Source organism: Sus scrofa, chromosome 17, assembly GCF_000003025.6.
Source record: "Sus scrofa isolate TJ Tabasco breed Duroc chromosome 17, Sscrofa11.1, whole genome shotgun sequence".
NCBI classification, from domain to species: domain Eukaryota; kingdom Metazoa; phylum Chordata; class Mammalia; order Artiodactyla; family Suidae; genus Sus; species Sus scrofa.
The window spans coordinates 11,165,927-11,192,136 of NC_010459.5; the positions used below are offsets into that span (position 1 = coordinate 11,165,927).

General features: G+C 45.0%; 1 protein-coding gene across 4 annotated transcripts; it reads left to right on the plus strand.

Annotated features, from left to right (window-relative positions):
• AP3M2 (adaptor related protein complex 3 mu 2 subunit) lies at positions 1,192–24,931 on the plus strand. Of its 4 annotated transcripts, none has more exons than XM_005657653.3 (9): positions 1,192–1,271; positions 2,950–3,294; positions 8,321–8,492; positions 13,355–13,492; positions 19,178–19,263; positions 19,490–19,623; positions 21,239–21,446; positions 21,701–21,845; positions 22,762–24,931. In XM_005657653.3, the coding sequence occupies exons 2-9, from the start codon at positions 3,022–3,024 to the stop codon at positions 22,923–22,925; spliced, it is 1,320 nt and encodes a 439-aa protein (XP_005657710.2). In that variant the 5' UTR covers positions 1,192–1,271; positions 2,950–3,021; the 3' UTR covers positions 22,926–24,931. The 4 variants fall into 4 exon arrangements, with proteins under 4 accessions (XP_005657710.2, XP_020933401.1, XP_013846153.2 ...); XM_021077742.1 differs by having other exon boundaries at positions 2,950–3,090; XM_013990699.2 differs by having other exon boundaries at positions 1,210–1,406; positions 2,950–3,090.

Here is a 26,210-nt window from a genome sequence, read left to right on the forward strand (position 1 = left end):
TCAGAATAGTTTTCCAAAATAGGTACTATTAGTGTCCTTACTTGAGAAGTGAAGAACTGAAGTTTAGAGACGATAAGATACTTTCTCAAGGACACATCTGCTAACTGTTGGAGCGGGAATCAAAGCCAGGCTATCTGGCAGCAGAGCTCCTAACCTTACAGGATATCACATCACTCAGCCATTTTGACTTGAGGTTTTCTTTTACTCAGTTCAAAATTAGCCAACATTCTGCCCTTAGCAGTCTACGCCATTTTCAGTAAACATTTATGATCCTGTGTCTGGAGGAGCTTTCACTCAGGCTCATTTTACCAAATTGAGAACCAAAGCACAGCACGGTGACGCGCTCCTCATCTAAGTCATCGCGACCATCATTACCACAGTTTACCCTTTTATTGAACACATCCAATGTCCAGGTACCGGCAAACCCCTTCCACACCTCATCTCACTTACCTTCGTAAGCGAAAACTTAAAACTTAAGTTGAGCCTTGTGTTTGGACCTCTACTGCGTGCTTTTCTGGGTCACAGTGGCCCGACTCAAAATAGTCATCAGAGCGCCAGTGCAATTTGGAAAGAGACCTGTCCAATCCCCGCATTTTCAAATCTAGGAACTGAGACTCCGAAAGGTTAAGCACCTTGCCCAAGGGCAAGCAGCTGGTGGTCCTGCTCGGACTGGAAGAGACTTCCTGAATCCAGGTCCAGAGCTCTTGATAAGACGCTATGCAGCCTTTACTTTTACTCAATGCACATAAATGAAGACATTATGTCTCTTTTTAAATGCACTTATTTAATGGAGAGCAGTTATTACTGCTCCTAACTTATTACCTATGATATGCTGTTCGATAAATCGGGCCCTGGAAATCACACTTTTTCGCACCCCTTCGAGGCCCATTCCGCGGTTTCGCAGGTGTCAGCGCAGCTGCTGTTGCCCTTTGTGACTGGGTGAACTGGGGCCGGTGGTCCGCAGATTGTTCACGACAGCCAATCAGGGCTCAGAGCCCCAGAGCTTCACCAGTCAGAGATTATCGAAGCCTGAACAAGGACCAATCGGAGCCCCGAGCCCGAGAACAGGGTGAGCCGCGGACTGCGATCAATCAGAGGGGAGGAGCCGATCAACACTGCCCAATCAGGAGCCTTCAGGCCTTGGCCGCGGGCGGTGCTAAAGTGAGCCCCGCTTGCTGACCAATCAGCGGTCGAAAAACCTCCGAGGGTGGGCGGCCGGGGGCGGGGTCTGTCCGCAAGGCCGATTGGTGGACGCTGTGAAGAGCCAGCCGGTGAGGAGGGCTGAGGACCCTCGTCTGGGGTGGGGTTGGGCGCGCGGGGGTCGGGGCAGGGGCTCGCGGAGTGGAAGCAGGGTCACGAGGTGCAGCCGGACGGACCCTCTGGGCTGCGGAATGCTGCTGGGAGAGGTGAGGGGCTGAGTCCGGGGCTGGGAAGGTGGCCTGCTCCCTCCAGAGGGCTGGGGGGGGGGGCACTGTTGCCATGGAGACTAGGTGCGCAAACGGGAGACCTTTTTCGGTCTCGCATCACACGCGCACCTCAATCCTCCGCTCCACCCCCGCCCCAAGCGGCCTCCATCCTCCCAGCGACCAGCTGGGAGATAACCTGCGTTGGCTGCCTCCTCTGAATCTCCACAGCCAGGCCCCCCGCAGCCCCCTCCCTCCCGTCGCGGCCGAAGGGATTAAGCTCGCCCTGCGGCATTTGGCACAACAGGCCTTGGCGGTTTGACCACCTGGGCCAGTTCGAGGAATGGCCACAGCTGGGGTCCAGGGCGGTCGCCTCATTCTGGGGACTGGCACCGTAGAGATGCCGCCGCCTGAGGGACTTGCAGGAGTCCCCAGAGGGGTTTTTTTTAAAAAGGCATCCAATGAAGAGCCTTGTGCATAACAAGTACTTAGAGAACGGGTCTGACCGAATGAATAAAGACCACAGTGACAGCTCTATTCCATGGCTCAGCGCTGTCCAATAGAAGTGTGCAGCGACCCACATGCTATGTAATTTTACATGTTCCAGTAGCCACATTTTAAAAGTAAAAGAGGTTGAGTTAATTTTTATGTATTTTATTTACCCAGTATATCTAAAATATAAATAGTAAATATGATCCATATTAAATTTATATTATTAAATGAATTAATTAGTTGATGTTATATTGCTGGTAAGATTATCTTAAATTCTTTTTTTTTTTTTTTTGTACAAAGCCATCAAAGCCCAGTGTGTGTTCTAAACTCCCAGCACATCTCAGTTTGGACTAGTCTCATTTCATGTGCTCAGTGACCCCGTTTGGTTAATGGCTGCTGTATGAGACTGTAGAATCTTAACCATTTCTCACATATGTGTGAGATGTCGCCAAATACATGAAGCTTTTCCATGTTCTCTGAAGCCTCGGTGCAGGGAGGCAATGTACAACGGAGACAACAGAAACCACAAGGCATGGTCTTTTTTTCTCAAGGAGCTTCCAGTCCAGATGAAAAAACAGACACTCAGAAATTAAGTAGAATTTTAAATGGATATGATCCAGACAATAGTAAAGATAACTGGGAGTTCCCCTGTAATGCAGTGGGTTAAGGAGACTCGGCTGCAGCGGCTCAGGTTGCTGCAGAGGCATGGGTTCAATCCCCAGCAGATACAGTGGGTTAAGGATCAGGCATTGCCACAGTTGTGGCACAGGTTGCAGCTGCCACTCGAATTCAGTCCCTGGCGTAGAAACTTTCATATGCTGCAGGTGTGGCAAAAAAAGAAGAACAAATAATAGTAAAAATAACTGGACAATATATCATTAATGGACAAACGAGATGGCTGATAATCTCCCTTTGGGATTCTGGGGAGGGATACTTCAGGCTCCTGCAGTAGCAGAAGACTTGAGTCTAGCAGAGATGGGTGAGAGGGTTGGGCTACTGGACAGACAGAGGGGTTTTGAATGGCTGGCATTAACTTTGCTTCTCATGTTTTTAGAGTTGTACATTTGCAAAATCCTGAGGCTCTTGGACTGAAAAAGACCTTCCTCTCCCACCTACGGTCTCCACCATGATTCATAGCCTTTTCTTGATCAACTCCTCTGGAGATATTTTCTTGGAGAAACACTGGAAAAGTGTGGTGAGCCGTTCTGTTTGTGATTACTTTTTTGAGGCGCAAGAGCGAGCAACTGAGGCGGAAAATGTCCCTCCAGTTATTCCCACCCCTCACCACTATCTCTTAAGTGTTTACCGTCACAAGATCTTTTTCGTGGCTGTGATCCAGACGGAGGTCCCGCCTCTGTTTGTCATTGAGTTCCTTCATCGAGTAGTGGACACATTTCAGGTGTGTAACTATGAGGAGGGTCATCCATGTATGTTATCGTGTCTTTATAGTTCTGTTTCCATCGTTTTCATCTTCCATGAGAGAACTTTACAAAAATAAAACTCTGGGAGTTCCCACTGTGGCTCAGTGGGTTGCAAACCTGACTGGTATCCATGAGTATGTGGGTTTGATCCCTGGCCTCACTCATTGGGTTAAGGATCCAACGGTGTCTCGAGCTGTGGTGTAGGTAACAGATGTGGCTTGGGTCTGGCGTTGCTGTGTTTTAAGTCTGCAGCTCCGATTCAACCCCTGGCCCAATTCCATATGCCACAAGCATGGCCCCAAAAAGCAAAAAAACAAAACAAAACAAAACAAAAAACCTCTGCCATTGCTCACTTCGTCTCCCATCTGGTAAGTTTCTTGTTTCCCTTTATTGGCTTGGTTGCAGTTAAGAATGACAAATCAGGGAGTTGCCTGGTGGCTCAGTGTGTTAAGGATCCAGTGTTGTCACTGCTGTGGTGCAGGTTCCATCCCTGGCCCTGGATGCCATGGGCATGGCAAAAAAAATGAATTAATTAATTAAATGACAAATTGTATACTTTTGAACCTGTTGCAGGAGAAAGCTACCATACTTGCTCTGATTGTGTACAGTCATTTCAGTTCTAGAGACTGAAATTGTCCTACTTTTTGTCCACAAATCTAAGGAATTTAGTTTTTTTTTTATGGTGGACTTGATATTAACCATTGTTTTGAGTTGCATCAAAAAGTGATGAGTGTGTAAAGATATGTATATATGATTTAAGTAGAAAAACTTCACTCTCCCCGCCAGGGGTTAGTTCATGAACTCATACTTTATCCCAAATTTGGGGGCTTATCCTCAGCATACAGTTACTAGCGAGGGGCTCTTTGTGCAAACTTAAGGTTAGGAAATCTTGTGTACCTATGAAAATTTTTAGTGACACATTTTCCAAGCTCCAGTTTTCATTTGAGTTTTTCTTTCAGGAATAGATTTGAAGATCTTAGGGAGTGACATCCCACACCAGGATGCCAGCATTGTTTATAGCACAGGATTTTAGGGTATCAGACTCTTGATTTACACAAGGGAATCCTCTCCCTAAAAGAGTTGCTCAACTCCTAACGGTTGTGGTTATTTGCACAACTCAGTGATAAATGAGAATCAAGGGCCCTTTGGTTTAACTTCTGTGTCATGTGAGGTCTGGAACCAGTCACATGAAATTGTGGGATTGGAGAAGAGAATGAGGACCCAGACATTATGATAAAACCTAAAAAGCAAGTCAAAGAGTCCTTTTATTTGCCCTCATATAGAGATCACATGTTTAGAACAGTTTTCATCCCCAAAGAATTAATATATATATAAAAAAATTTTTTTCCCCACATTTGTCCTAGTAGTACAATTCTGGAATTCCAGTGGCATACTCATTCCTTCCCACAGGCAAAACTTGAGAGTGACAAACCCCAGGAGGAGGAAGAACCAGAACCAGCAGTTACCATCTTCCACCACGCGGGACACTTTCCCTGTTCTAATAGGAACAGGCTGCTCCTTAACTCCCCAGCCATGTTATGTAACTGATTACAAAGCAGAAGTGAGAAATGTTATTTAATCCCATCAAAACCTCAGAGGAATTGGGCCAAACAGCAAAGTGTCTAGTTTGGATGGCTGGGGCTTCAGAGCTATTTTTTCTGGCTATGCTCTCAGCACATGGAAGTTCCCAAGCCAGGGATCAGACCTGAGCTACAGCAGTGACAATGCTGGATCCTTAACCTGCTGAGCCATGGGGAACACCAGAGCTTGATATTTTTGAAGCACTGGTTACAAGTAAATGGACGCATCCTGATTTTAATGCCTCATTTGATGTGGGCTCTCTGGCTGTGTTACTCCTCTGGCACTGGACTGTGACACAAGAGTTCCTGCTGTAATTGCACATGCTTTTGATATTGCACCATGCCACGGTCAAAATGCTCCTTTTCTGATTGCTGACATATAAAATCATGTTGTGCCTTTATTTATTTATTTATTTATTTATTTATTTATTTATTTTTGGTCTTTTTAGGGCCATATGGAAGTTTCCAGGCTAGGGGTCGAATTGGAACTGTACCTGCCAACCTACACCACAGCTACAGCCACGCCTGATCTGAGCTGCACCTATGACCTACACCACAACTTACAGCAACACTGGATCTTTAACCCACTGAGCAAGGCCAGGGACTGAACCAGCATCCTTATGCATACTTGTCAGTTTCGTTACCGCTGAGCCACAACGGAAACTCCACGTTGTGCCTTTTTTATATATATAAAAAATTGAGGGATGTGTTTTATTTTTCAAATTTATTTTATTGGAGTCTAGCTGATTTACAATGTTGTGTTAATTTCTACAGTACAGCAAAGTGGCTCAGTTATACATATATGCAGTCTTTTTCATGTTCTTTTCCATGATGGTTTATCATAGGATGTTAACGATAGTTCCCTGTACTCTATAGTAGGACCTTGTTGTTTATCTGTTCTGTGTATAATAGCTTACATCTGCTCACCCCAAACTCCCAACCCCCCTCCACCGCCCCCCCTTACGCAGCCACAAGTCTGTTCTCTAGGCCTGAGTCTGTTTCTGTTCCGTAGATGGATTCATTTGTGCCATATTTTAGCTTCTACATGTAAGTGATATCGTATGGTATTTGTTTTTCTCTTTTTGACTTCACTTAGTATGAGACTCTTTAGTTCCATCCATGTTGCTGAAAATGGCTTTATTTCATTCTTTTTATGGCTGAGTAATATTTTATTATATATATGTACCACACCTTCATTCCTCTGTTGATGGACTTTTAGGTTATTTCTGTGTCTTGGCTGTTGTGAACAGTGCTGCAGTGAACATCTGAGTGCACGTATCTTTTGAATTATGGTTTTGTCTGGATATATGCCCAGGAGTGGAATCACAGGATCATATGGCAACTCTGTTTTTAGTGTTTGAGGAATCTCTATACTGTTTTCCATAGTGGCTGCATCAATTTACATTCCCATCAACAGTATAGGAGGGTTCCCTTTTCTCAAGTGAGGTGTTTTATTTATTTTTCAAAATAAAATCACTCTTGAGATGGAAATGTGTAACTGTTTTCCCCCTTCAATCCTTTTTTTTTTTTTTTTTTTTTAAATTTATGGCTGCACCCACAGCATATGGAAGTTCCCAGGCTAGGGGTCGAATTGGAGCCTACACCAGCCACAGCAACACCAGATCCAAGCTGTGTCTGTGACCTACACTGCAGCTCACAGCAACGCCGGATCCTTAACCCACTGAGCAAGGCCAGGGATCGAACCTACATCCTCATGGGTACTAGTCAGGTTTGTTACCACTGAGCCCCAAAGGGAACTCCTGTGTCAGTTTAGGATGTCATAATTTGAGGAGACTTTTCCAACTGGAGCAGATTCAAAGAAATGGCAAGGCGGCAAAAGAATTTAGAAAACTTAGCATAGCGTGAACAGTGTGGGGATCAAACAGGGAGTTTGGCCCTGAGAAGGAAAACTGAAGTCAAAGCTTATACTTGCCTTCAGATCCCTATGGGGCTGTTGTGTAAACTCGTTCTGTAAGGCAGATCTAGGAAGCAAATTTCAGTTTAGCAATAGATGGAACTTTCTCATAATCAGCACTGTCCATGAATAGAATGGGCTTTCTCAGGAGGGGTAAATGTCTCTTCAGTGGATGAATTCCTAGAGGACTGTCTGACCATTTGAAGTCCAGCATTGATCAGGATGTTGCCAAGAAGGGCTCACCAAGTGGCTACAAGCATTTCTCTCTACATCCTTTCATCACTGTGTGTCACCGTTTACATGGTGCTTTATAATGTACAAAGCACTTTCATACATGTTCTCATTTCATCCATCACATCTAGTTTGTACAACCCTTTGTGTCCCATGGTATTTTCCTGATTATAACACTAGAGAAAGTGAGACCCAAATAGTCAGCATGACTTAACTAGCAGGGGAGAATGAAGATTATTATCCATGGGAGTTCCCTTCATGGCTCAGTGGAATCAAATCTGACTAGTATCCCATGAGGACGAAGGTTCAATCCCTGGCCTTGCTCACTGGGTTAAGGATCTGGTGTTGCTGTGGCTGTGGTGTGGTAGTGGCTACAGTTCCGATCCCACCCCTAGCCTGGGAACCTCCATATGCCGCAGGTGCAGCCCTAAAAAGACCAAAAAAAAAAGGAAAGGAAAGAAAGAAAAAGCAAAGGACAAAGTATTATTAGAATCCTAGGGTCTTAAGAGTAAGACTGGCTCAAAGATTTTCTGGTGTGCTAGCTCATCCCTCTCATTTCATTTTATTTTCCTCTCAATTCTTACTTGCTACATGAATGTAAAGGAATAGCACAACAATAAGGGTTAAAAAGATTTTTCAGCCCAGGAGGTCCTGTTGTGGCTAAGCGGGTTATAAACCTGGCTAGTATCCATAAGGATGTGGATTCAATCTCTGGCCTCGCTCAGTGTGTTAAGGATCTGGCATCGCTATGAGCTGTGGTATAGGTCGCAGATGCTGCTCGGATCTGGTGTTGCTATGGCTGTGGCATAGGCTGGTGGTAGGGCTCTGATTCGACTCCTACCTAGCCTAGCCTGGGAACTTCTATATGCTTCGGGTACAGCTGTAAAAAGAAAAATAAATTTTTTTTTCAGGCCAGCACATGTCATTCCGGGTATTATCATTTTGCATAATTCTTTCAAATTCGTGTTCATAAGCACATGTAATAGTCTGGATTCATTTTGGGCTTCTTCATGTTTAATTGAGTTTAAGAAACTAACCCAAAGAGGTTAAATGACTTACTCTAGTTTATGAAAGAAGTTGTTAATGACACTAGTTCTTCCCACCAAGCTGGACTGGCTCAGAGAGGGATGGTTATGCGTCATTCGCTTCTTGTGGAAGATCTCAGATGCACAGAGTGAACACATGTGGACAAGTCTAGAGCCTTACTCTCTAACAACAGTCCTTCACTCATCGCAGTCTCTGAGTGATCAATGTATATGTGTATTGTGTTTTCATCAGGATTATTTTGGAGTCTGTTCAGAGCCAGTGATAAAAGACAATGTGGTTGTGGTTTACGAGGTACTGGAAGAGATGCTTGACAATGGGTTTCCATTGGCTACCGAGTCGAACATCCTCAAAGAACTGATAAAGCCTCCCACTATCCTTCGAACAGTAGTCAACACCATCACAGGTACGGAGACGGGGCCCGAGGAAGATTTCGGCCACCCCGGCTGTGACCGAGGCCGCTGTTGTGCATTGTTTTAAGTGCTTGTCTTTGGGAATCTCAAATATCCAGATGCTTTAATTATACTCTCAATAGTCTTTGAATATAGACTGTGAATATAGAAGTATGTTTCTGTTACTTAGAAATATTGATTTCAGTGACTGAATGAACTACTCTTCTTTAAAAATATGTTTTTCTGATTACAGAAGAAGCACATGATTATTGTAGGAATGTTGGAAATACAGAAAAGCACAAAGAACATGAAAATAACTCGTAATCCCACCACACTTTTAATATACTGGTATATGTATTTTTTATCTTTTTTAGATGGATAATGGATGGACAGATAGAATTTTTTAAACAACATAAATATATATATATATATATATATATGACATGTATACATATTGCTTTTTTAGGGCCACAGCCATGTCATATGGAGGCTCCCAGGCTAGGGGTCGAATTGGAGCTTCAGCTGCTGGCCTACTCCACAGCCACAGCAGCTCGGGATCCGAGCCATGTCTGCGACCTACACCACAGCTCACAGCAACGCCAGATCCTTAACCCCCGAGCGAGGCCAGGGATCAAGCTCATGTCCTTATGGATACTAGTCGAGTTCGTTAACCACTGAGCCACAACAGGAACTCCAACTCAGGTATTTTTAAAAAACTTACCTTTCATCAGTATTTTGTGAACATTATCCCATTATGATAAATAGTAACATCATTTTTAGTGACTTTACAATTTTCTGCCATAGGGAATAGACCCCAAGTCATTTACTCAGCCCCCATTGATGATGTTTCTGATTTTTTGTTTTTTTAAATGACACGGAATTGGCATTCTTATACCTAAATCTTTGTGCACATATAGAATGATCTCTTCTTGGTACTAGGAATGCAAGTGCTGGGTCATAGTACATGCACATTTTAAGGACTTTAATGCATTGTGCCAAGTTACGCCAATTTATACTTTCGGTAGCAATGCTTGTGGTGCAACCTACCCAATCCCATTATAATTATTAATAATTTTTTTAAAACTTTGGCAATTTGATGGTTTAGTGATATCTTTTTTTTTTTTTTTTGCTATTTCTTGGGCTGCTCCCGCGACATATGGAGGTTCCCAGGCTAGGGGTCCAACTGGAGCTGTAGCCACTGGCCTACACCAGAGCCACAGCAACGCGGGATCCAAGCCACGTCTGCAACCTACACCACAGCTCACGGCAACGCCGGATCATTAACCCACTGAGCAAGGGCAGGGATCGAACCCACAACCTCATGGTTCCTAGTCGGATTCGTTAACCACTGCGCCACGACGGGAACTCCGGTTTAGTGATATCTTGTTATTTACACACTTTTTTTTTATTATTATTACTGAGAAAGTTTAAACTGGAGTTCCCTTCATAGCTCAGCAGTCAAGGAACCTGATTAGGATCCATGAGGATACGGGTTCGATCCCTGGCCTCACTCAGTGGATTAAGGATCCAGCATTGCTGTGAGCTGTGGTGTAGGTCGCAGATGAGGCTCAGATCCCACGTTGCTGTGTCTGTGGCAGGCAGCTGTAGCTCTAATTAGACCCCTAGCCTGGAAACGCCATATGCCCCAGGTATGGCCCTAAAAAGCTTAAAAAAAAAAAAGAAAAAGAAAAGAAAGTTAAAATCTGTTCAAATGTTTATTGACTTCTTTTCTTGTGATTTACCTTTTTGTGTTCTTCACCCATTTTTTGTTGTTGAAATGTTTTCCTTTTTTCATACTAATTTAAAAGGATATTTAAGAATATTCATTTAAGGATATTAAACTATCATACATACTGGAGATACAGGTGATAGTTTGTAGAACTCTCTGTATATTTTGGACTCTCTGTTGCATATGTTTTCTCCTGACCTGCCCATTGTTCTTTAACAGTTTTCAGGGTGGTGTTTATTTAGCCATATTTAAGGGTTTTTTGATTTAGCCAAATTAATCATTCTGTTTCATTTTATATTTTATCTTTTTTTTTTTTTTTTAAGGGCTTCACCCTAGGGGATATGGAAGTTCCCAGGCTAGGAGTCAAATTGGAGCTTCAGCTGCCGGCCTATGCCACAGCCACAGCAATGTGGGATCCAAGCCATGTCTGCGACCTACACCACAGCTCACGGCAACGCCAGATCCTTAACCCACTGAGTGAGGCCAGGGATCGACCCCATGCCTCAATGGATACTAGTTGGGTTCATTATCGCTGAGCCACAATGGGAACTCCAGGTTTTACATTTGGGGTCTGACTCTTTTTTTTTTTTTTTTTTGTCTTTTGTCTTTTTGCTGCTGTTGTTGTTGTTGCTATTTCTTGGGCCACTCCCGCGGCATATGGAGGTTCCCAGGCTAGGGGTTGAATCGGAGCTGTAGCCACCGGCTTACGCCAGAGCCACAGCAACGCGGGATCCGAGCCGCGTCTGCAACCTACACCACAGCTCACGGCAACGCCAGATTGTTAACCCACTGAGCAAGGCCAGGGACCGAACCCGCAACCTCATGGTTCCTAGTCGGATTCGTTAACCACTGCGCCACGTCGGGAACTCCTGGGGTCTGACTCTTTATATAAACAAGAGTTTTCATGGAATTTGAGAAACTGATTGAAAAAATACATTTTAAAAAGTATAAACATGCAAAAATAGCCGGAGTAATTTTGAAAAATGATTACAAAGGTGTTGGAAGAATTTACCTTGCCAAATATCAAACCATAAGTTCGTATGGTATGTGAGACAAAAACTCATAAATTAGATATAATGTAAGAACCAAGATAGTTTGGGGAAGAAGTGTATTTTTAAAGGTATTTTTTTTTTTAAAAGAGCAAGAAGAGGAGTTCCCTGGTGGTACAGCAGGTTAAGGATTCAGTGTTACCACTGCTGTGGCTCAGGTCACTGCTGTGGTGCGGGTTTGTTCCCTGACACTGAAACTTATGCATGCTGTGGGTATGTCCAGAAAAAAGAGCAAGAGAAAAAAATGTGTCTATCTGATTCAAGATATATTATGAAATTTTGGTAATTTAAGAAATATAGTAGTAGCCCATTATCAGACAAATAAGTGATTGGGATAAACTAGAAAGTCCAGAAACAAATCTTTGCTTTTATAGGAATTTGGTATTGATAAATGTGCTCACATATCAAATCAGTGGAACATGGGCCAGTTGTTGAATTGCTAATACATTGTATTGGGACAGTCAGCTAGCTTGCTTGCTTGCTTGCTTGCTTGCTTGCTTGCTTGCTTTCTTCTTTCTTTCTTTCTTTCTTTCTTTTTTTCTTTCTTTCTTTTTTAATGGCTGCACCCATAGCATATGGAAGTTCCCAGGCCAAGGACTGAATCCGAGTCAGGGCAATGGTGGATCCTTTAACCCACTGTGCTGGGCCAAGGATCGAACCCACAGCTCTGCAGTGACCTGAGCTGCTACAGTAGGATTCTTAACCCACCCCAGGAACTCCCACTTTTAGTTCTTTTGTGGTTTTATTTTTAGATTTAATTCTTTCCTCCCCCCCGCCAGTCTTTTTAGGGCCATACCCATGGCATATGGAAGTTCCCAGGCTAGGCATCTATTTGGAGCTACAGTTGCCAGCCTACATCACAGCCACAGTAACTTGGGATCTAAGCTGTATCTGCAACCTATATCACTACTCACAGCAACGCTGGGTCCTTAACCCACTGAGCAAGGTCAGGGATCAAACCTATCTCCTCATGGACACTAGTTGGGTTCATTACTGCTGAGCCACAATGGGAACTCCTCTGGGCTCATTTTAAACCTTAAAAACTTTGGTAGTGCCTGAATGAATACTATGAAATCACTTTCCTGAATCTCTCTTAAATCTAGAACAGATAACCTGAGAACCAGATATCTGGCTAAAATGTCTTGTAAACATGCTGACTGCATGCGTGTGTTTATGGTTCCTTTCTTTAGATTAAAAAGATCCAGGTCACAGAAGAAGGAAACAGATTTTTAAATTAGTTCTACTATTTCAGAATTTCAATCTAGAATCTTTGAATTAAAAAAATACTTTTGGAGTTCATGTCATGGTGCAGCAGAAATCAATCTGACTAGGAACAATGAGGTTGCAGGTTCAATCCCTGGGTTAAGGATCCGGTGTTGCCATGAGCTGTGGTGTAGGTCACAGACGTGGCTTGGATCTGGCATTGCTGTGGCTGTGGCATAGGCCGGCGGCTACAGCTCCAACTGAACCCCTAGCCTAGGAACTCCATATGCGTGGGTGTGGCCCTAAAAAGACAAAAAAAAAAAAAATTTTTTTTTTGAAGCCCGTGGGGGAGAAACAAGTCAAAGAATCAATTTACAGGTCTTACAGACAGGGAACAATCTGATATATGTTCTTTTCCTGAGTTTCAGTGTTGATGTGAAAGAGATTATGTTATGTGTACATTTTAATACCAAGCATAAATGTACCTAAGATCCTCCCTCAAACTAGAATACTGTCTTTACCTATGAAAATGTTATATAAACATGTAGATTACCATTCCTACTGAAAGCCAATGCATTATTTAAGCTGCCAGCTATTGTGAAATTTGAGAGACTCAAGGTCAGGTTACTTTCAAAACCAAAATATGGTATCTTGTTTCTCAGGTACCGTTTTTAACCTTTGTTCTGCTAGAGGAGGCAGGCCAGCTGGTGACAAGTTTTTAAAATAGACTAGGTTACCAAGATAGAAGTTGGGAAAACTATCATCTTTTTTTTTGAGAAAAATTTTCAATTAAGTGCATGAATAGTGGATGCATAGAAACTTTGAGGGAAGGATTCTATAGTTATTAGGTAATTGGTTACATCAAATATTAACGATCAAATATTCGTTGCTTCAGGAAGCACCAATGTGGGTGACCAACTTCCCACTGGGCAGCTGTCTGTGGTACCTTGGCGACGGACCGGGGTGAAATATACCAACAATGAGGCCTATTTTGATGTGATTGAAGAGATTGATGCCATCATTGATAAGTCAGGTATGTGTTTTTAGCCCGTTCACAGAACTATGAAAATAGAAAGGGGCCCCTTTCAGATAATGCTTGCTGCCATCACAATTATCCCCCCTTCAAGGTCATTCATTCTAACTTAGTGCCAACTTTGTGTCAAGCATTGTGTGTTAGGACTGGACTGAATTAGTATGATGTAGGTGACATGATCATACATGGAGGAACGCCCAAAGACTCCAACCAAAAACCGTTAAAACTAACAAATTCATTAAAGCTTCAAGATACAAAATCAACATGGAAGAATCAGTGGCATTTGTATACACAATGTATACACAATCCAAAAAGGAAACTACAAAAACAATCCCATTTACAATAGCTACAAAAAGAACAAACTACTTAGGATAAACTTAACCAAAGAGACTTATGCACTGAAAATTATGAAGCATTGATGAAGGACATTAAAGAAGAACAGATAAATAGAAAGACATGCTGTATTCCAGATCGGTAGAATTAATGTTAAAATGTTTGTAATGCCCAAAGTAGTCTACCCCCAACAAAATCCCAACTTCTATGCCCATCAAAATCTCAATAGTATTCTTTCTAGAAATAGAGAAAACAATCCTAAAATTCCAACAATCCTAAAATTCCTATGGAACCACAGAAGACCTCAAGTAGCCAAAGCAGTCTGGAGCAAAAACAAAGCTGGAGACATCACAATTCTGGGTTTCAAAATACATTGTAAAACTACAGTGATCAAAACTGTATGGTGGAGTTCCCGTCGTGGCGCAGTGGTTAAGGAATAACCACTAGGAACCATGAGGTTGCAGGTTCGATCCCTGCCCTTGCTCAGTGGGTTGATGATCCGGTGTTGCTGTGAGCTGTGGTGTAGGTTGCAGACGCAGCTCAGATCCTGTGTTGCTGTGGTTCTGGCGTAGGCCAACAGCTACAGCTCTGATTAGACCCCTAGTCTGGGAACCTCCATATGCCGCGGGAGCGGCCCAAGAAATGGCAAAAAAAAAAAAAAAAAAACTGTATGGTAATGGCATAAAAACAGACATATACTCCAGTGAAACAGAAGAGAGGGCTCAGAAATAAATCCATGTGTTTACAATCCACTGGTCTTCAACAAGAATGTCCAGAACATTCAAAGGGGAAAGGCAGATCTCTTCAGTAAATGATGCTGGGAAATTTGGATATTCACATGCAGAAGAATAAAATTACCCTTATCTCACACCACATACAAAAATCAACTCAAAACACATCAAAGACCTAAAATTAAGTCCCAGAATTGTAAAACTCCTAGTAGAAAACATGAAAGAAGCTTCTTCTTCTTCTTCTTTTTTTTTTTTTTTTTTTGGCTTTTTGCTTTTTCTAGGGCTGCTCCGAGGCATATGGCAGTTCCCAGGCTAGGGGTCTAATTGGAGCTGTAGCCTCCGGCCTATGCCAGAGCCACAGCAACGTGGGATCCAAGCCTCGTCTGCAACCTACACCACAGCTCACGGCAACGCCGGATCCTTAACCCACTGAACAAGGCCAGGGATCGAACGCACAACCTCACGGTTCCTAGTTGGATTCGTTAACCACTGCGCCACGATGGGCACTCTGAAAGAAGCTTCTTGACCCTGGTCTGGGCAAAGAGTTTTTGGATTTGACACCAAAACCAGAGGCAACAAAAGGAAAAATAAACAAATGGGATTGTATCAAACTCAAAAGCTTCTGTACAACAAAGGACCAATCAGCAGAGCGAAAAGACAACTACAAATAAGAGAAAAATGTTTGCAAACCATGTATCTGATAAGGGTAAATTAACATCCAAAATACGTGAGAGACTTATACATTTCAAAAAATGGATAACCTGACTAAAAAGTGGGTAAAGGATCTGTGTAAACACATGTCAGAAAAAGACATACAAATGAACAACAGGAATTTGAAAAGGTGTTCAGGGTCACTGATCATCAGAGAAAAGCAAGTCAGAACCAAAGTGAGCTGTTGCCTCCCACCTCACATCAGAAAGGCAGAAGAGGAGTTCCTGCTGTGGTGCAATGGAATTAGCAGCATCTCTGGAACACTAGGGTGCAGGTTTGATCCCTGGCCTAGCACAAGGGGTAAAGATGCAGCATTGCCACAGCTATGGTGTAGGCTGCAACTGCAGCTTGGATCTGATCCCTGGCCTGGGAACTCCATATGCCTCAGGGTGGCCAAAAAAGTGGAGGGGGAAAAAAAAAAAGACAAAAAATAGGAGTTCCCTGGTGGCTCAATTGGTTAAGGATGCGACATTGTCTCTGCTATGGCTTGGGTTTGGTCCCAGATCTGGGAACTCCACATGCCACAGGTGTGGCCAAAAAAAAAAAAAAATAAAGAAAGAAAGATACTAAGTGTTGGCAATGATGTGAAGGAAAGAGAATCCTCATACATCTTTGGTGGGAATGTGAATTGGTCCAGCCCCTATGGAATTACTCTGGCAGTTCCTCAAAAAAATGAAAACTACTTATGATCCAGCAAACCCACCCCTGGGTATAGAGCCCAAGGAATGAAATCATTATCTTGAAGAAATACCTGTGCCCTGATATTCATTGCAGCATTGTTCACAAGAGCCAAGACATGGAAACAAGCTCTGTGAGTCACTCACACGCAGCAGTACTATTCAGCCGTAAACAGAAGGACATCCTGCCATTTGTGACAACATGGTGAACTTGGAGGATGTGATGCTCAGTGAAATAAGCCAGAGATAGAAGGATAAATACTGCATGGTCTCACTTACATGTGGGATCTCAAATAGTCAGACTCATAGAAGCTGTGAGTAGGATGGCAGTTACCAGGGATGAGGGGAGGGAAGTTTGCTTTTTTTTCAGTGTCATTGAGGTATAGTTGACAAAATTGTAGGGATATTTAGAATGTACATTATGGTGGTTTAACATCCATATACACTGTGAAAGGGTTCCCCTCTCCCCCTGCCCCATCTAGTTAATTAGCATATCTGTCACCTCACATATATATTGTATATTTGAAATGTGCTGAGAGGGTGGGGCCTCTCACCACAAAAAAACCCAACTGACAATGTGAGCTGACAATATGTCAAGAAGTGTCATTGTGATGATCCTTTCACACTGGAAACATATATCAAGACATCAAAAAAAAAAAAAAAAATAATAATAATAGAAAAGGAGTTCCTATTGTGGCTTAGTGGGTTGAGAACCTGACTAGTATCCACGAGGAGGAGGGTTTGATCCCTGGCGTCAATGGGTTAAGGATCCTACATTGCTGTGGCTGTGGTGTAGGCCAGCAGCTGCGGCTCCAATTCAACCCCTAGCCGGGGAACTTCCACATGCCAAGGGTGCAGCCCTAAAAAGGAAAAAAAAAAGAAAAAAAAGACACCATGTTGTACACCTTAAACATATATAATTTTTATTTGTTAATTATGCCCCATAAAGCCGAAGAAAGCAGTAGAAAAACATGAGGCAGACCAGTGCCAAGCTCACACTTTTCCTGGTTTTATCCTCTTGAGTAGAAAAGAAAAGTAACACATGAGTTTCTTGTTGGTTAGATTTCACTTTGGAATTATTTGACTCTCAGGCCGCATGGCAGGGCTAAAGTTGTAATCACTGGGAGTTCCTTGGTGGCTCAGCAGGTTAAGGATCTGGGGTTGCCACAAGCTATGGCATAGGTCGCCAATGTGGCTTGGATCTGGGGTTGCTGTGGCTGTGGTGTAGGCCCGCAGCTGCAACTCCGATTCAACCCCTAGCCTGGGAACTTTTGTATGCCTCAAGTGCTGCCCTAAAAATTGGGGTGTGGGGAAGGAATCTGACTACAGCGGCTCAGTTCGCTGCAGAGGTATGAGTTCAACGCCCAGCCCAGCACAGTGGGTTAAAAGATCCTGTGTTGCCGCAGCTCTTGTGTAGGTCAAAGGTGCAGCTTGGGTTTGATCCCTGCCCCAGGAACTTCCGTATACCTTGGGTGTGGCCATTAAAAAAAAACAGTCTTGTATGCTTTTTTTTTTTTTTTTTTAGGGCTGCATATGTGGCATATGGAAGTTCCCAGGGTATAGCTGCCTGCCTACACCACAGCCACAGCAATGCCAGATCCAAGCTATGTCTGCGACCTATACCATACCTCACGGCAATGCCGGGTCCTTAACCCACTGAGCAAGGCCAAGGATCAAACCTGTGTCCTTATGGCTACTAGTCAGGTTCATTACCACTGAGCCACAATGGGAACTCTTATACGCCATTTTAAGGACAATTTGGAGCAATGGAGGAGTTTTGAGCTGGGGAGTAACTTGACGGGCCTGTCGTTCAGAGCTGTTAGTCTGGCTGCTGCATGTAGCGTGGCTCGGAGTTGGGGGAAACTGGGGGCAGGGAGGCAGGAGGTGGCCGTGGAGTCCAGCCCGGATACAGGTGTCCTTGGTGGTAGCGAGGATGCAGAGAAATGAGAGGTGGAGGAGACAGACAGAAGTCATGGGAAAGAGGAATGGGTTGTTGGCTGGATGTGGCCGCTGAAGAGGTGGAAGTGGCCCAGGGTGGGACGCATCCGTGTCTCTGCTTGGGCAACAGGATGGACGGTGTCGTCATGAAGGTCAGGAAGAGAGGAGTCGCAGATCCAGGAGTGCAGATAATGGACTCGCTTTTTGACACGAGTAGTTTAAAGTGCCTCAGTGACATCCAAATGGAGACCCCCATTGACAGGAGTGAGGCTGAACTGGAAAACAGATCAGGAGAGAACTGGCCATCAGTGAACACTGAAGCATCATTACATTAGGAAGTAGGTAAAGTCACCCAGGGAGACCGTGTCAGGTTCAAGAAAGAAGTTAAGAATGATGAAAAGATGTAGACGTTTAAAGGCTGTGCCAAGAAGGAGGAACTTGCCAAAGGCAGGAGGAAGAAGAGCTAGAGAAACAGAAAATAGAGTGGTTAGGAGCCAGGAGCCCTGAAAGGAAGCAGGGGTCAGCAGGCCTGCGGCAGGGGGGCCCAGGGGAAAGACCACAGGTGTTGGTCCCATCTGGCAGCACAGCTCCTTGGTGCCCTGAGGGGAAGCAGTTTCTGATATGAATTCAGTGTTCTGAACCATCGGTTAAGATAGTGATGTTCTGGGAGTTCCCGTCGTGGCTCAGTGGTTGAAGAACCCGGCTAGAATCCATGAGGATGCAGGTTCAATTCCTGGCCTCACTCAGTGGGTTAAGGTGATGCACAGCTGATGCATTGCCGTGAGCTACGGTGTAGGTCACAGATGCGGCTTGGATCTAGCATTACTGTGGCTGTGGTGTAGCCCGGCAGTTATTATAGCTCTGATTCAACCCCTCGCCTGGGAACTTCCATATGCTATGGGTTTGGCCCTAAGAAGCCCCCCCCTCCCACACCACAAAAAAAACCACCAAAAAAGAGGTAGTGATGTTCTCTTTGGTTCTGGTACTAGATTGAAAACTCCTTTTCGTCCGAGACTGTCTAACTGGTCTTTATCATAAACCACTGCTTGACTAGAGTGTCTCATACTTGATAGGCACTTGATAAATGTTTGGAAAATGGACAAATGGTTGAGTCAATGATTCAGATGGATGGATGGAAGGAAAGGAGAAAGAGAATGAGGGAGGGAAGAAAGAAGGAAGGAAGTTAGGAAGTTAGTTGGGGAGGGAAAGAGAAAGTTGAGGAGGAGCGAGGGAGGAGGTAAATTTGTGGAAGGAGCGGAGGGGTTTGACTTCCTCTGTGTCTTCCTCTGGCTCAGGGTCCACCATCACTGCTGAGATCCAGGGGGTGATCGATGCCTGCGTCAAGCTGACCGGAATGCCCGACCTCACGCTTTCCTTCATGGTAAAACCCTGGGCCAGAGATTTAGTTCTTGGGAAATTCAGTGCTTCTGGAGTGGTGAGAAGGGGATGGGACCAGAAGAAGTGATCCAGGACAGCCACAACCTCAGGTCGGGCGTAATGACAGACTCTGCATGTGCGTTTTAGTGAGAGCGGCAGCTAAATTACTTTCCTGCGAGAGATGAGGCGTTTAATTCCTGCTTGTTGCTTTTCCTGGCCGGTGACCCTAGAACCCCAGGTTGCTGGATGATGTCAGCTTCCATCCGTGTGTTCGCTTCAAGCGCTGGGAATCTGAGCGCATCCTGTCCTTCATTCCCCCTGATGGAAACTTCCGCCTGCTCTCTTACCATGTCAGTGCACAGAAGTAAGCGGCCCTCATACCTAAGAGAGTGTGTGTGTGTGTGTGTGTGTGTGTGTGAGTGAGCGTGCGCACTTGGAAACAGTACCTATGGTGGTGAGGAGCTCAGCTCTGAAGTTACCTGGGCTCCAATTCCAGCCTTTGTACTAATGGGATAACCTCAGGTAAGTCGCCTTACCTTTCCATATCTGTTTTCTTATTTGTAAGTTGAAAATATTAAAAGTACCTTGTTCTGAGCATTAAATAAGAGAACCTCAACAGCACTTCACATGAAATCAGTGCTCGTTAAGTTTGCTGCTGTTATTTTTTGTTGTTATGACATGCCTAAAGGAGAACATTTTTTTTTTCTAGTTAGAATCTGAGAACACCAGTATTCAATCCCCTCCACCCAAAAAAGCAGTGAGTTATGCTATGAAAAGCCATAAAGTTCAGTGACTTTTTAGTCTGAAACACTCTCTCTTAGGGAGTCTGAGGGCTTTTAGTAGGTTTTTCATAGAAGGTGTGCAGACTCGAGAGAGCCTTCGACCTCACAGCCACCAGGGCCTTCCTCTGTGATCGGAGTAAGTGATTTAGGGAAAGATCTGAGTGCTTGAGGCAAGGGCTGTGGCATCAGCCTGCCCCGCTGCAGCCCCATCTGCAGTACCTGTGACTTGTGGCCATGGGCAAATAAGGTAACCTCAGTTAAGTGTAAGGACATCATGGAGTTCCGTTTGTGGCTCAGCGGGTTAAGGACCCAATCTAGTTTTATCGAGGATGTGGGATCAATCCCTTGTCTTGGCTCAGTGGATTAAGTATCCATTGTTGCCGTGGCTGTGGTGTAGGCTGGCACCTGCAGCTCTGATTTGACCCCTAGCCCAGAAAACATCCATATGCTGCAGGAGTGGGAGTAAAAAAAAAGGAAAAAAGTCAAGGACATCAGTATTCATAACAGCAGGACAGCAGCTGACCCTACTTCCTGCTCATGGGAAGGTTAAATGAAAGCATAGAAAACCTTTACTGTAGTCCTGGCTGCAGGAGGTATCAGGAGATGCTAGGATGGTAATACTTCAGTATTATTCTGTAGCTTCTCTATTTCCTCTTCTGTCAAATCGTGACGACCTACCCTACCTCTTAGGGTTTTTATAAGGGTGAGGTAGTCAGGTAAAAGCACTCTCAAGAAACTGTAAAGGGGGTGGCCTAACCATCGTGATCAGTGCTATGTCATGGGTTCGATCCTTGGTTCAGGAACTTTCCCATGCTGTAGACACAGCCAAAAAAATGTCCTAAAAGGCTCACGAGGTATGACTCTTACTCTCCCAGGTACACATAATTATTGGTCTCATGTCACAAAGTAAAACATAAAAACAGCTTTTATTTGCCATGCCTTTCACTTAGTATGCTGAGTATACTCTTTGGTTTTGTTGACATGCAAAGAGTCATTAGAAGAGTTAGTTTACTTACTGGTAAGCATCTCAGCTTTACAAAAGTAAAACAATTGGAGAGGTCAGGGGTGTTTTCTGTGCTGGCTTTGTAAGATAAGGAATCAGAAAGCAGGTGAGGGCAGAAAAGCTGCCCTCAGGGCCAGAGGAAACCCGGCCATTTCCCTGGTACCTTAACTTTGGGGGCTTCTTGTCTCTCCCAGCCTGGTGGCGATTCCAGTGTACGTCAAACATAACATCAGTTTCCGGGACAGTAGTTCTCTCGGGCGCTTTGAAATAACAGTGGGGCCTAAGCAGACCATGGGGAAGACCATAGAGGGGGTGACTGTCGCCAGCCAGATGCCCAGAGGCGTCCTGAACATGAGCCTCACGCCGTCTCAGGGGACACACACGTTTGACCCAGTTACTAAGGTAGGAGAAAAGTGGGAGCGTTGTGTTGCTGATGTGATAAATATGAGGGACTCTGCAGGACCTCTGACATCTTGCTGAAAGGGGAGACTGATCAAAGGGCCACAGTTTCCTCCTGAGATCACTTACGGTCACAAGCAGTGTTCTCTGCTGGAAAACACCCCGGAGGCGGCTAATATTGCTGGGAACACATGCCCGGGGTCAGGCGCCTTGGATGAAGGTTCCACTGGAACTTCTCCCTTCCTCTTTCTTTGGAGATGCTGTCCTGGGATGTGGGAAAAATAAACCCCCAAAAGCTACCAAGCTTGAAGGGGACCATGAGTCTTCAGGCCGGAGCTTCCAAACCAGATGAGAACCCCACGATCAACCTGCAGTTTAAGATCCAGCAGCTGGCCATTTCTGGTGAGTGACCCTGGTGGCTTTTTTGGTTTGTTTTGTTTTTTTAGAGCCACACCTGCAGCATAGGGAAGTTTATAGGCTAGGGATTGAATTGGAGCTGCAGCTGCCGGCCTACACCATAGCCACAGAAATGCCAGATCTGAGCTTGCGGCAGTGCCGGATACTTAGCTCACTGAGCAAGACCAGGAATCAAACCCGCATCCTCACAAAGACAGTGTCGGGTCCTTAACCCAGTGAGCCAAAACGGGAACTCCTTGTTTATTAATTCATCATTTCCATCATTAATTTATTCACTTAGTTACATTCTATTTAATCATGAATTAATTAATTTTGTTATTATTATTAATTCATGTGTTCAGCCCACCAGCTTGAGAAAAAATCTAGGGTGGTCTTATTTTTCCCTTACTCTCATTTCTGCCCTTTCCACTTCAGGAACAGACCTCCTCATTAGGCTAGCTTTTTGTGGGGGTAGTTTTTTATTTTCGGCGTATCTATCAAGACTGAAGAACCTGTCATTTAAGTGATATAAACAAGGACACTTGTTTTCCAGTTCACTGTCACAGCTTTCCCTAGCCCACTCATCTCTTTGAATTGAAATGAATTAAACAGTTCTGCTACCTGCTCCTTTGTTTGTTTGTTTGTTTTGCTTTTTAGGGCTGCACCCACGGCATATGGAAGTTCCCAGGCTAGAGGTCTGATCGGAGCTGCACTTGCCTACCTACACCACAGCCACAGCAACATCTACCACCTACACCACAGCTCATGGCAATGCCAGATCCTTAACCCACGGAGCGAGGCCAGGGATTGAACCCACATCCTCACGGATACTAGTCCATTTGTTACCTCTGAGCCACAATGGAAACTGCAGCTACATGCTCTTTTAGAATAATGTCTGCATCTTCTCCTTCCTTCCTTCCAGGACTCAAAGTGAATCGTCTGGATATGTATGGCGAGAAGTACAAACCCTTTAAGGGCATAAAATACATGACCAAAGCTGGGAAGTTCCAGTTCGAACCTGAAGGGAGAGTTCTGCAAAGGGAACAGTCATGGACACTTTTTCATTTCTTACTTGTCCAAAAGTGAAAACCATCAGCCTGTCTCCTGGGTCCGTGCCCCCCTCTGGACCCACCCGCTCCCATTTGTCCTTAGCCTTCGGTGCCATGGAACCCACAAAGGGAGGCAGGGCCACCAGGGAAGCCTGGGCAGAACGACCCGCCAGCAGCACAGCTCAGTTTTCCAAGCAGAGGTGTGCAGTGAGGTGGAGGCACTTGAGGCCACGTGTGGCTCCTTGTGACGTGGTTACCAGAGAAGAGACCAGCACTTGTTACTTGCCTGGCTTTAATTCTCTAAAGTCAGGGAAAGACTACTTTGTGTTTTTTAAGGTGGAAACAAAGGTTAGAAAGACAACAAGCTTGGAAGAAAGCGAATCAGTCAAGGAAGGGCTGGGAGGGCTGTGCTCCTGGGCTTGAAGTGAGGGCAAGGGCGAGGGGACCAGCCAGCGCCACCTGCAGGAGGCCGAGGGAATGGAGTTGAATTGGTTTCTTTTTGACCCCGATACTGTCACACGTAAAAATTTGTCCTTCTGGAAGTGAACTGGCACTTGTTAAATTGAGTCCACTGTTGACATAGAAACCCCCACTAGAATCCGATAAATATCCGAACAGTGTTCAGATAACTGACCGCTGCCTGCCTTTAGTGCTCATGTTGTCAATGAGGAGGTGGCCTGCCCTGTCCCCAGTGGGTGTGACATGCTTCTTCCCCTGACCCCAAACACTTGCACCCACTTCACCTTACAGACTTCCTGTCACCTGAGGAGACTCTCAGGATCCAGTCCCATCACCCTGGGCAGCAGATTCTGTGTCATTGTGCTGGTACCGATATGGCCGCCTGGCTTCTGTCACTGTGACCCACGGGTTTCTCATTCACGGTGGGTGCAGCGCTGGTGCCCCTGACATCCTTGAATAAAAGTGATGTAGGAAGATGGGCCATGCCGATTGTGCGCGGCCCAGTTTTAAAAACACGGCAGTGAAGGAGTACCTGAGGCTCTCCCAGTGGCTCATTTTTATTCTAGTTCAATGTGCCCATTACCCATTTAAATATTTATATAAAGACAGGTGCTTTTTTTTTTTTAATTATAGCTCAAGGAATGGCATTTGTGCTCTGTTTTGTGCACGGAGAAAAATGAAGCCCTTGAGTTCTCCAAACCCTACGATTTTTCTCTAAAGCCCTGTTTCCAAATACTTAAGCAATCCCTCCCTCCCAGTTTCATCTTCCTACTTCCTGGACTTGTTTTTGCTGCAGAATGATGTTGCTTTGTGGTTTTCCTCTGGATTCAATTGTGTACAACCAGGTGTGTGTCATACCCCATCACTCTGCAAAGTCTTGTCCCGGGATCACCAGGCCCCATGGTAGGGACACCTCTCTACCTGAGGTTTTTATTTTATTCTTTGCCTTTTAGGGCCACACTGGCAGCATATGGAGGTTCACAGGGGTCAAATTGGAGCTGCAGCTGCCAGCCTATGCCACAGCCACAGCAATGGCAGTTCTGAGCCAAGTCTGTGACCTATACCACAGTTCATGGCAACACTGGATCCTTAATCCACTGAGCAAGGCTAGGGATTGAACCCATGTCCTCATGGTTACTAGTTGGGTTCATTACCACTGAGCCACAACAGAAACTCCTCTGTCTGTGTGTTTTAGAACGCTGGAACCACTTCCACCCAGGGCTCTGGGGGATTTCAAGGTTTCCTCGGTCACGGAAACAATCAGTCTTGGTCCCTGAATATTCTTAGGTCCAGCTGCTTTATTTCCTCCAGGACAGCACATCTTAATTTCAAGGGAAGAAGTTAAGGAGAAATAAAGCATCAGGAATGTGGGACCCGCAACCTTAGCATGGGGGTGGGGGGAATCCCTGGGCCGCAGACCCCCCCACACCCCCTGCCCACATACACACATCCCCCTCCACCCAGCGCAGTATTAGCAGAGGTGGTGCCTGGCACCTCCATCGGGGCAACTAGTTCCAAATGTGTTTGATGTGTAAGAAGCATCTTCTATGTTTAAATCTTAATAAAGTTGAGTTCTACCAGTCCTTCCTGTCCCCAGTGTCTCGTTACCAGGAATAACCATAATGCTGTGTATGCGTGCACCCGCAGAAGCGGGAAGAAAGAGACCAGCTTGAGCTCTCACTGTGTCTGCAGCTTTCAACCAGCACCCCTGAAGCCATATGTAGTTTGGGGACACTAGTGTTCATGTCATTTTGAAGACTGGGAGACAAAGGTCCAGATCAACCAAGCCATGCTTCCCCAGGGTGTCAAGGACAAAAACCGTTCAAGTTGCTGGTGTCTGTCCTAGCGCTTCCCCGACCTCTCCATCTTAGGTTGGTTAGTTTGGGTGAAAAGCAGGACTCTGAGGTCCTAGTCATCCTAATTGTGGTGGAGGTTTCCTGAAGATAAAACATCCCGGAGTTCCCGTCGTGGCGAAGTGGTTAACGAATTCGAATAGGAACTACGAGGTTGCGGGTTCGATCCCTGGCCTTGCTCAGTGGGTTAAGGATCTGGCGTTGCCGTGAGCTGTGGTGTAGGTTGGAGACATGGCTTGGATCCTGCGTTGCTGTGGCTCTGGCGTAGGCCGGCAGCTACAGCTCCAATTAGACCCCTAGCCTGGGAACCTCCATATGCCGCGGGAGTGGCTCATGTAAAAGGCAAAAAGACAGACAAAAACAAAACCAAAAACATGGGGAGTCTCCTGTGTAGACATGGGACCTCCTCCATATCTGTCCTTCTGTAGTCCCAGGAGCCAGGGACAGACAGGACTTCTTTCTGCTTCTGACCACAAGGGTTGAGTGTTTATTACAACCCCGTCCTATCTCAGTCACTACAATCTCTTTGGTCTCGGTCTGTCCTTTGTGATGTGTCTATAATGGACCTATTTTATAATACTTGTAGTTTCCTCCATGGCCAGTTGGTGGTGACTCAGAGCCAGCAATGACATAAATCGTTTTTATTGAATTTTTTTCAAAGGAACTGAATTTGAAACTCAAACTTTCCCTCAAGATCCCAAGTACTGGGAGTTTTGTGTCTTTGGCGTTCAAGGCTAAATGCAGAACCAAAGTTTATGACACCCTTTGACAACTGCCTTAAGATGGGGGCTCCAGGGCGATCGCAGTTTCAATCAGTTTTTCATTAAAACTCTTTGCACAGGAGTTCTTGTTGTGGCTCCGAATGTTACGAACCCCTTGATCCTTGGCATCACTCAGTGGGTTAAGGATCCAGGGTTGCGTGAGCTGTGGTGTAGGCTGGCAGCTGCAGCTCCTGTTCGACCCCAGCCTGGGAACTTCCGTATGCCGCAGGTGTGGCCATTTAAAAAAAA